Source organism: Sciurus carolinensis, chromosome 4 (assembly GCF_902686445.1).
Source record: "Sciurus carolinensis chromosome 4, mSciCar1.2, whole genome shotgun sequence".
In the NCBI taxonomy this organism is placed as follows: domain Eukaryota; kingdom Metazoa; phylum Chordata; class Mammalia; order Rodentia; family Sciuridae; genus Sciurus; species Sciurus carolinensis.
Window position 1 is genome coordinate 176,567,731 of NC_062216.1, and position 11,289 is coordinate 176,579,019.

Genomic DNA, 11,289 nt, shown 5'->3' on the forward strand with positions numbered 1-11,289 from the left:
GCGGGGGAGCCCCGGCTCGGCCCATCCGGAGGCGCACGGGCCGGTCACTATCAACTCGGTTCTTTAAATTTAAATATTTTTGCAAAGTCATCGCCCGCGCCGCATCTACGTGGCGGGGGGTGGGGGCGGAGCTACGCCGCGGAGTTGCCGCAGGTAAACAGCCCCCTCCCCGGCGGGAGCCGGCCGCGCGGCCCAGGCTGGAGAGCCGCCGCCGCCCCCGGGAGGGACGCAGGGCGCGGGCCGGCTGCAGCGCGGCGGCGGGGGCGGCGGCGGCCCTGCGCCCCGGCGGCCCGACCCCTCCCGCGGGGCGGCGGACCCCCGAGCCCCGCGCCGCGTCCCCGCTGACCTCCGGGTCCCGGCGTCCCGAGCCCCGGCTGCCCCGTCTCCCGGCGCCTGCGGCCGCCCTCTTCTGCGCCCACCCGCTCGCGCGCCGGCTGCGTCCCCGCGCCCCCTCCCGCCGCGGGCCCGCCCGCACCCCCCACCCGCGCCCCGCCGGGCCGCGCCCCCGCCCCCCATGCACCACCTCCTGGAGCAGTCGGCGGACATGGCGACCGCGCTCCTGGCTGGCGAGAAGCTGCGGGAGCTGATCCTGCCGGGCGCGCAGGACGACAAGGCGGGCGCGCTGGCCGCGCTGCTGCTGCAGCTCAAGCTGGAACTGCCGTTCGACCGCGTGGTCACCATCGGCACCGTGCTCGTGCCCATCCTGCTGGTCACCCTGGTCTTCACCAAGAACTTCGCAGGTGAGGCGGCGCGGGAGGCGGCGCGTCCGCAGGTGTCCGGGCGCTGGGTGCTCCCAGCGCCCCCTCCGCGCCCCGGCCCTCGCTCCAGCCAGGCCGCGCCCACCTGGCCAGGCAGTGTGGCAGGGCTGCCCTGAGAACCCTCCTCTGTTTTATCGTTGTTTCACCTTGCATTCCTTCAGCCTCAAACCCCGGGGATACTAGGCCTGTCCTTCACTTGCTGGACTCGGATGTAAAAGGGACGTGGGGTCTGGGCTGTAGAACGTCACAGCAGGGTCTGAAATGTTGAAGTGGCCATGTGCGCACCAGAAAAGGATCTTACAGGTGTTAAGAACAGACAGCCCTGGAAAGGGGGTGGTGGAGACCCCACACAGCTGGGAGGGGTCTGTGGGGCCCTGTTCCTTGCTGGGAGAGTGGAGGAACCGGAGGAGCTGACAGGTTCCCTCAGGTACAGGCCTAGGGAGCCTCTGAAGGTCTGTGGCAGAGGAGGCCAGGCAAGGAGGGCCAGAGGCAACATCAGGCTTGGATGGTCTAAGCTGACTGCCCAGGGATAAGAAGGCCCCTGCTGGTAGAGGAGGGGCTGGCTGGGGTGGAGTGGACTCATAAGATGCTGACCAACAAAACCAGGATCTGGTTATGTTGTAAGGGAGTGTCAGGGGCCGCAGGTCACCCTCAGAGGTGCACAGGGGTGCAGGGGGCCTGTTGCACTATCAAAGTGACCTGAACAGAGGGCAGTGAGCCAGCCCATGAGGCGTGGGCAACGCACCAACTGGGGCCACACCCCTCCCCAGGGATGGGGGAATGGAGAGGTCGGCATTGAGGCAAGGAGACCTCAGCCCAGGTGTCCACTGGAAGTGCTTATGGCCCAGAGGTGCCAGTGTGTGATGGTGAGGGGGCTCTTGGAGTTCCTGTGCACCACTCAGGGGCTCTGTCCTCTACTGAGCAACAGGGACAGGTGTTGCCTTGACACCTGGGTCTTTACCAACCTCCAGAAATACCTCAGGTTTTAGGAGACCCTAACATCTAGACTCCAGACCTGACGGTAGTTGTTGTCCAGGCTGCCTAAGCCCACTCGGGTGCAGGAGGCTCCGCTGGTCTCTGTGCTTGGACACTGGTGTCCAAAGACTCTGACACTCAAGATTAGATGTTCGTTCCTACAGGCAGGACGGGGACTCAGCACACTGAGACCCAAGCAGTGTGCACATGCCCACAGCGGGACCTCAGGTCATGCCCCAGTGTGCACAGAGGCCCTGAGGAGTCTCAGGTCACACTGCGGTCACACAGCTGGATGTCATAAAACCATATCTCATTGTTCTGGAGGCCAGAAATCCAGATTCTAGGTGTGAGCAGGGCTGGGCTCCCTCTGAGGGCTCTGGGGAAGGACAGCTCCTGCCATTGCAGCTTCTGGAGTTCCCTTCCTGTAGCCACCACACCCAGACTCTGTGACCGTCCTCGCCCAGGCATCTGCCCAGGGTCTCTCTCCTGGACCAGTGGGGAGTGCTGTAAGGACACAGCCCCCCAGCCACCCACCCTGCTGCACCATGACTTCATCTCACTTGGTGGCTCCAGCAAAGGCTGTTTCCAAAAAGCACACAGATGTGAGATGCTAGGATGTCAGAGCCACCCACGCAGGGCAGACTCAGACCCGGGCGTACACATGGACTCGACCACCTCTGGTGCTCTGCATGGGGCCCCACCTTCTGACACTGCTGAGCCCAGCTCAGCGTCTGTGGGGCATCAGCACACCCCCACATCCAGCTGGGCCTGGAGTTGGCAGCCTCCAAGTGCATCCCTGGCCCAGGGTCTGCCCTGTCAGACCCCCTGCATTTGCACAGACACGCATGTCCACCTGGGACCTTCCCCCCTGTCCACTGGGCCCACTGCAGGTGTTGGGCAGGGTCCCAGTGCCTCTCCAGCACCGACAGGTAGGGATCTTGAGCAGCAGAACGAGCCTGGCGCGTGGCTGTTCTTCCCTGGTGATGGGGGCCGCAGCCCGACTTCCGCTCGCCCACAGGGCACTGGCTGTTTCTCCTGCTGGCCTTGATCAGGGTCCAGTTTGAGGCTTTCTGGGGCTCTTCAAAGTTCTCGATCCTCACTGAACCTGAGACCGTCCAGGACCCCCAGACACATGCAACTCCTGGGGTGAGAGGTGACCCTGGGCAAAAGGGAAATGGGGGTACTGCACAGGTGGGAGCCAGGTACAACCACGGGGTGGACTTCAAGGCACCGTGCCCACTCATGGGAACCCCGGGGCTGGGTGGGGTGGAGGTGTGGGGGAAGCTCCGGCTTTACTAGAGGACCACTCCCCTTCTGCTCTGGACACGAGCACCAGGGACCCTGGCTCAGGGTTCTGCGATGGGATTGCCCTGAGGAGGGGGTGTGGAAGCCCATATCCTGGCCCTGTGTCAGCATCTGTCTGCCTGAGCCTGAGGCAGAGCAGCCTGGTACAGGGCTGCTGGAGTGAGCACCCAGGGCCCTTGATGCACACCCCGCTCCCTTGGCCCCGCTGGGCCTGGGATTTCAGTGGGTGGTCACCAACCCTTCTGGCTGAGGCAGACTATATACGTGGACCCAGCGAGCAGGTCCAGGGTGCTGGGACCTGTGTCTTCACTGAGTGCCTGGTTTGCACACGAGGGACACAGAGTAGGCCTGTGCCATCACCGGGTAGGGGTGCGGTGGGGACAGGGCACCATGTGGTAGCACTTGGCCAGTGCTCATCAGCCTGGCTCCAGACCAGTGCCAGGGCCTGGCATGCCCTCCTGGAGGTTCTTGGACCTCGGTGCAACAGGTTCTGCTATGTTAGGATGAGCCCTCCTTTGGGACACTGATGATCCCCAGTGGGCAGAGCTCAAGGTAGAGGTGGACTTGGGAAGATCCCACACCTCTGCCTGGAGACCGGCTGGTGGTGGGCCAGGGCTGCCATGAATCCCACCCTCCCTCCTCCGACCCCCACCCCTGGACTCTGGATGGGGGTCGGCATGGAATGGGGGATCAGGGTAGGCACAGAGCCCAGACACACTGAAAGGGGACAGGCAGAGGGTCACCAGATTCCTCAGGTGTTACTGGGACCCTGAGGGGGGCCAACAACTGCTTCTTCCTAAAACAGCCAGATAATCAGGGCCCAATTGTGCAGTGTTCCTCAGTGTCTCCTGGGTGAATCGTCCACCCCAGGAGCGGGGCTCTCTTCAGGTGTGTCCTCTTCTCAGCCCTCTGACTTCCACTTCAGGAGTCACCAGGGAGCTGCAGGGCCTGCACCGGGCAGCTGGTGCCTCTCTGCCTCAGGCTCTCGAGAGGGCTGGGTCTCCAGGGTAACCTCCACTCGCCCTCTCCCTTCCGCAGTCTCTGAGGGTGGACCCTCTCCTCCCACTGGGGCCCCACCTTATAGGGCCCCACGCATCCCAGGTGTTCTGTTTTGGGGGTGTTGGGATGGACTCTGGGGCATCCACTCAGGCTGCTGCGAAGTTGCTGGGGTCACTGAGTTCCTGGTGCTGGAACAGCCTAGCAGAGACTGGCTGGGGTGCAGCTGGTGGCAGAGCACTTGCCTACAGTGCGAGGCCCTGGTCCGGGCACCAGTACTGAACAGAACTCCTGCTGTCTTGAGTTCTGCTGTGGGAGTCCCAGCGAGGCTGAGGCGCCACAGCCTGGTCCGCCTTGCCCAGCTGCTAGATGCGCTGCGTCCCCTGGCTCCCGCCCGTCCCCACTGTCCAGCCAGCAGCAACTGCGGCCTGCCACTCTCACTGCTCCTCTGGTCCTCCCCAGCACCCTCCCCAGGGGGTCCTTAGGGTCACATGCCCACCCAGACCCCTAACCTTCAAGGTTCCTACCTACTTCTAGCAGAGTCCTTAACCACATGTGGCAGCGGTCACAGGCAGGGGACATCTTTGGGGGCTGTTATTCAGCCTGGGTGGCCAAAGTCTGAGAAGGGTGGAGAGGTCTGCGAGGACACTGTCAAAGTGTGAGCCCCTTGGAAAGAGTGGCCACGTGGGTGTGTGCTGACACTGTTGCTTTGTCCCTGGGAGTGCCCTTAACCCCATGTCCCCAGGTCAGTTGAACACTTGGGTGGGAAGCCCAGTGTTCCCTCATGAGGGACCATCAAAGATGCCAGCAGCCAGGGCCCATAAGATGCTGACCTCAAGGGAGAGCTGGCTCTGTGTGTAGGTGGGGCCAGGCCCGTGTCTCCAGCATATCCCTAGCCCGGTGGGGCCACCCTGCTCCTGGGAGATCCCAGAGGGTCCCCTGAGACTCTGGCAGCTGCTGTCCAGGCTGGGCGTCTGTGCCCCATGCCGGCTGCCTTCCCAGCGTCAGGTCCACAGTAGACCTGCTCACCCTGCCTCTGCACGCCTTGGGTACCTGCTGCACTGTAGGCCACCCAAGAGGAGGGTGACCCCAAGTGCTGTGCCACACGCCTTGGGCAGGCCTCTCACCTCTCCCTCACTGCCACCCCCCGCAGACAGGGCGGTGGGGGCAGGCTCTGCACACCCTGCCCCGGGGGCAGGACCACTCCCGCCAGCCTTGGGGGACAGGCCACCCCCACCCCAGAGCCCATTTCCCTGTGGTCCCCCACAGCCTGGGCCTGGGTTCTGGGGCCTCTACCCTCTTACCAGTACAGCCAGCTTGGAGTTGCAGAGATGAGCAGGGCTCAGGATGGGAGCAGGCCCCAGGGAGAGGAGTGTCTACCTCTCTCTACAGCTCCTGGGATTGGCGATAAGGACAAAAATGGGAATAAAATGGTATTTTTTCAACCAAAGGAACTGATCCCTCTGCCTTTTCCTGTTTGCTTTCTCTGAACTCAGTTCAGCTCTACTAGGTCTGGATATCTGTCCCCAGGGGCCTCGGGCAATAGGGACCAGAGTTTCTGACAGCCCCAGGCTCCTCAGCAGCCTATCTGTGGCCCGGGTCCCAACTCGTGTGGATGTGGTAGCAGCTGCTTCACAGAACCCTGGCCCCACCCCATCTCAGCACGGCTCGCTCAGGCCAGTCCACCCTCCCGGAGCTCTCCACAGCTCCCAGGACCTCCCATAGAGTGTGGACCCTGTCTTTGAGGCCACCCTTGGTGGATCCACCTGGGCCCTTACGGTGAGGACTGGAAGGTACACCCCTGGTGAGAGTGATGGCAGCCACAGGCTCTGCACTAGGTCCTGGACCTGGGGACCTGCTGCTGAGTGGAGGCCAGAGCTGGAGGCACCTGCAAGAATGGGTTCTCTATGCCCAGATGTGCAGCCAGCCACTGCTCCCAGCCCTCTGGGTCCCTGCACAGCTGCAGCAGTAGATGGGGGACTTCCCAGAGAGGACCGGGGTCATCTCCTCTGGGTGCAGTCAGGAGGCTGGGCACACACAGGCTGCCATGGGGTGCCAGGCTCACAACCCGGTGGCTCTGAGCTCGCCTGCCCCGGGCTGATGTCCGGTGAGGGCGAGAGACCACGGAGGCACAGTGGGCCTGCATGTGTGGGCGGCTGTGCTCAGGCGCCTGAGGTGCCAGCCCACTTTGTGCAGAAGGGAGGAGGCTGGAGCCAGCCTGAACACACATCAGCCAGGGGCCCTTGGGCTCTGGGCCTCAAGGTTCCACTGCCAGGAAGCCTCAGAATGCAGAGCCCAGCACTGGGAGGATGTGTTGCCATAGGCTGTGCTGTCCCCAGGCAGACAGGCTGGTGAGGGATGACCATCCCTCTGCAGCTGGGAGTTTCTTGGTAGTCACAGTGGCAAGTGTGCATCCAGCTGGCGAGCCTTCCCTGACCGCGTCCACTAGCAGCCGGGTTTCCAGCTTGTCCTTTCCCAGGGGAGTCACAGGTAAATTTTTCTTGGAAGTCAGACCACCATGGCTGCCTCTGGCCAGGTAGGAGCATTGGCACCACCTGCCCCATTCAAAGACAGGCCCCTGACCAGGTTTGGTGGCACACACCTGTAATGCAGCCACTCAGGAGACTGAGGCAAGAGGATCCATCACAAATTCAAAGCCAGCCTCAGCCACTTAGTGAGACCCTGCCTCAAATTAAAAAGAGCTGGGGGTGTCCTCCGGGGTTGAGTGCCCCTGGGTTCAGAACATCCCCTAGTACAAACAACAAAAAGGGGATAGCCCTCCCTCGCTGTGGAGGCTAGCAGCCAGGACCAGGGGTTCAGCTGGCTGGGGTTGGAAGAGGGCTGGGGGCATGGCCTGTCTTGGCTCCCTCTGGGACTCAGTTTCCCCTGGTGCACCGATGTTTGTGGCATTAGAGACCAAGATACATGACAGGCCAGTTCCTGGGGCTGGCGTGGGCAGGGCTGCACCTCTGGCTGAGCACCTTCTGGGGGTATGCTGGGTAAGATGGCGATCAGAAGTAGGGAGCAGGTGCATTAGGGGCACAGCATCCCTCCACAAAGCCAGCAGGTATGTGGGAAAGGGCTGTAGAGTTGAGGCCAGCAGCTGGTGCAGGAGTGGGTCCCAATGCCCTTCGCCAAAAGCCCTGGTATCCACCGGGCCAGTCCCACCTCTGTCTCCTCTCTGCCCCAGAGGAACCCATTTACTGTTACACCCCGCACAACTTCACTCGTGACCAGGCGCTGTACGCCCGCGGCTACTGCTGGACGGAGCTGCGGGATGCGCTGCCCGGTGTGGACGCCAGCCTGTGGCCTTCCCTGTTTGAGCACAAGTTCCTGCCCTACGCCCTGCTGGCTTTCGCCGCCATCATGTACGTGCCCGCGCTGGGCTGGGAGTTCCTCGCCTCCACGCGCCTCACCTCGGAGCTCAACTTCTTACTGCAGGAGATTGACAACTGCTACCACGCGCGGCAGAGGCCGCGCCCCCAAGATTCGAGAAGCAGATCCAGTCCAAGGGGCCCGGCATCACGGAGCGCGAGAAAACGCGAGATCATCGAGAACGCCGAGAAGGAGAAGAGCCCCGAGCAGAACCTGTTTGAAAAGTACCTGGAGCGCAGGGGCCGCAGCAACTTCCTGGCCAAGCTGTACCTGGCGAGGCACGTGCTCATCCTGCTGCTCAGCGTGGTGCCCATCTCTACCTGTGCACCTACTACGCCACCCAGAAGCAGAATGAGTTCACCTGCGCGCTGGGCGCCTCCCCTGACGGGCCGGCCGGGGCGGGGCCCTGCGGTGCGCGTCAGCTGCAAGCTGCCGTCGGTGCAGCTGCAGCGGATCATTGCGGGCGTGGACATCGTGCTGCTCTGCTTCATGAACCTCATCATACTCGTCAACCTCATCCACCTCTTCATCTTCCGCAAGAGCAACTTTCATCTTCGACAAGCTGCACAAGGTGGGCATCAAGACCCGCCGGCAGTGGCGCCGCTCCCCAGTTCTGTGACATCAACATCCTGGCCATGTTCTGCAACGAGAACCCGCGACCACATCAAGTCGCTGAACCGGCTGGACTTCATCACCAACGAGAGCGACCTCATGTACGACAACGTGGTGCGGCAGCTGCTGGCAGCCCTGGCGCAGTCCAACCACGACGCCACGCCCACGGTGCGCGACTCTGGGCGTCCAGACGGTGGACCCCAGCGCCAACCCCGCCGAGCCTGACGGCTCTGCCGAGCCTCCGGTGGTCAAGCGGCCTCGCAAGAAGATGAAGTGGATCCCCACCAGCAACCCGCTGCCGCAGCCCTTCAAAGAGCAGCTGGCCATCATGCGCGTGGAGAATAGCAAGGCGGACAAGCCCAAGCCGGTGCGCAGGAAGACAGCCACAGACACGCTGATCGCCCCGCTGCTGGACGCCGGCGCACGTGCTGCCCACCACTACAAGGGGGGCGGGGGCGACGCAGGCCCTGCTCCCGCCCCGCCCCCCGCCCCGGACAAGAGCACGCCCGACACTTCTCCCTGGACGTTTCACCCCTATATCCTGGGCACCAAGAAGGCCAAGCCCGAGACGGTGCCCGCCGCCCTGCCCGCCTCCCGGAGCCAGGAAGGCGGCTTTCTGTCCCAGGCAGAGGAGTGCGGGCTGGGCCTGGCCGAAGGCACCCACCAAAGGTAGGGCACAGAGTGGTCTTGGGCGGGGAAAGGAGGGTGGACCCCCACAGAGCCCCGGACAGGGAGCCTAGGAGGGAGGGGGGTGCTGGGAGCAGTGCATTGGAGGCCGAGGTCGGACAGCTGGGGCTGAGCAGGGCACAGCTGGCTTAGCTGCGGCGGAAGCTGCTCTCGCTCCCCTGGCTGAGTAGGTGCTTCAGGCAGATGAATGCACCAGTTCCTGGGGGACGCGTGCTGGTGCAGACTTGGTGCAGGAAGCCCAGGGAGGGGAGGGCCAGCCCCTCTGGGATGCCTTGGAGCCAGGAGCCCCCGCAGGCCCTGGAGTGCAGGGGGAGGGGCACAGCAGCTGGTGGGACTGGAGTGTGAGGTGCCTGTACCCTGGCTGTTTGCAGATGCGCCACTCCCGGAGAAAGGAGGCTCCCTACCCCGCGGAGCCGGCCCGGGCAGGGCTTCCCTCTGGCGGCCCGTTTCATGTCTGCTCATCCCCGGCAGCCCCCGCCGCGTGGCCCTCTATCACCAGCCAGCCTGGGCAAGGCCGACCCCCTTGCCATCCTGAGCCGAAACGCCACTCACACCCCTTCTCCACATCAGCACACTGTACGAGACCAGGGCGGAGGAGGAAGGGGGTCCCCACGTTCCCCCAGACATGGTAGACCTCATCACCATCCCCCACCCAGCAGATCCTCATCGCCACCTTCGACGAGCCAAGAACAGTTGTGAGTACTGTGGAGTTCTGAGGGCACCAGACACCCAGGCCACTGAAAGCCCTCTGCATGAGCAAGGGACATCAGCCCTGAGTGGACATGGGCTCTGTGCGCCCGGTGCAGCCCACATCCCCAGTCTCCCATAGCATGCTGCGGGGCTCAGCACCCTACCAGCGGGCTCGAGCGGGCACAGGTGCACAGGCTGGACGGGGCAGGAGGTGCGGTGCCCTCTCCACCTGCCTCGGCTCCACCAGGCTGCTGGGCTGCCAGATAAAGAGTTTATTTTTTAGTCGGTTTCGCTGTGGGCCAAGGCTGTGGTGGGACAGCTCATTGCCTCCAGAGCAAGCCAGGAGGACACTGGGGAAGGAGGTGCCCAAGTGCAGGGCCATTCCCCAGGTGTCCCGGCTCAGGGGCTTGCCCCTGCAGGCACCTGATGCCCTCGGTGGGAGCCAGGCTGCCTTGGGCCCGATCAACGTGCACTTTCTCCTCGAAGTCTGACATACAGCTTATTTTACTATGACTGCTGTACCTGATGAGCCTGTGTATCATCAGGAGACGTGGGGTGAGTGGGAAGCAGAGGGTGGTGTGAACAGTGCGGGTGTGTGAGTGAGTGGACCTGAGTGCGAGTGTGTGCAGGGAGCGCCCCGTGTGCCAGGACACCCGTGTGTGAGCGGAGGGCAGGGCAGGTGGGCACCAGTGAGAGTGAGGGACTCCTACGCAATAACCACGCCCCCTCCTAGGCCCCAGCGGCCAGCGAGGCCCATGCCGCTGCCCATGGGAGCCCAGGCCGCGGCTGGCCCCGTCCCTATTACCTCAGCCACCGCGGCCAGTGACAGTATCAACACGGTAGCACTGAGCATATCAATAAATATTATTCTGATAACCGCTGAGCTGCTGCCGAGTCGCCTCCCTGCCTCTGGCGCCACCCGCCCTGCCGCACCGCCTGTCCGCATCATCGTGGGGGCACCTGCAGGGCCCAGAAGCTGAGGAGGGGAGCATGGGGCACTGCATGGGGGGCCTCGGGGGGCAGGAGCATGTGGAGGGCACTCCTGGACGGACACCACCTGGACCCAGGCCCTGGGCACAGGGACAAAGCAGGGCTCCTACACTCGGGGGAAGACTTGCCCCAGGTCAGATGCTTGGAAGCAGGGAGTTTGCCACGTGTACCACCAGAGGAACAGAGAGCTGCAGGACCAGGATGGCTTCCAGGAAGAGGGGCCCTTGGCATGGGCCAGCGTGCAGGGGATCTGCCACCTCATGTCCAGGGCTCAGTGGAACAAGGCTGGCCCTATGGAGCCGAATGCCCTGCAGGTTGGACCTGAGGGCTCCTTGGAAGCAGGTGGCTGGTGCAGCTGGGCTGGAACCCATGGGGAGTGGGAGGTATTCAGCCCCAGATTAAAAGGGTGGGCTTGGGCTGGGGAGATAGCTCAGTTGGTAGAGTGCTTGCCTTGCAAGCACAAGGCCCTGGGTTCGATCCCCAGTACCAAAAAAAAAGGGGGTGGGCTTGCTGAGGTCAGAGGGCACCCACCTGCTACCTGACCAAGGCCTCCTGGAAGCTTCCTACCAGGCCACCTCTCTGAACAACCCTGGACACCCAGTGTCCCCAGGAGTCAGGATAGTCCACCCTCCAACTGCAGTGGCCAAGTATGCAGCCACCACAGCCCAAGCCCAGGCATGAAGGGCACGAGGCTCAGACTAGAGGCTACATTCATTTAAAAATACAGGTTTTATTCTCAAAATGTCTTAAGATTCTTGTTACTGTTCAGGTATGGTGAGGTCAGCAGAGCAGGAGAGGCCTGCCATTGAAATACAGACCCAAGAGGAGGGGGCTCCCCACGCCATGCAGGGCCACTCAGGGAAGCACCAGGGTCAGGTGCAGACAGGAGTGAGGGGGAGAC

At 63.1% G+C, this 11,289-nt stretch overlaps 1 protein-coding gene across 1 annotated transcript; it reads left to right on the forward strand.

Annotated features, from left to right (window-relative positions):
- The first annotated feature begins 161 nt into the window (after nucleotides 1–161).
- Panx2 (pannexin 2) lies at nucleotides 162–10,036 on the forward strand. Its single transcript, XM_053743390.1, is given in 16 exon segments — nucleotides 162–740; nucleotides 7,225–7,494; nucleotides 7,497–7,570; nucleotides 7,572–7,722; nucleotides 7,725–7,809; nucleotides 7,811–7,955; nucleotides 7,957–8,016; nucleotides 8,018–8,062; nucleotides 8,064–8,201; nucleotides 8,203–8,673; nucleotides 8,675–8,690; nucleotides 9,080–9,096; nucleotides 9,098–9,190; nucleotides 9,192–9,260; nucleotides 9,262–9,362; nucleotides 9,364–10,036. Coding segments are annotated over 16 exon segments (2,022 nt in total). The 5' UTR covers nucleotides 162–514; the 3' UTR covers nucleotides 9,425–10,036.
- The last annotated feature ends 1,253 nt before the right edge of the window (nucleotides 10,037–11,289 follow it).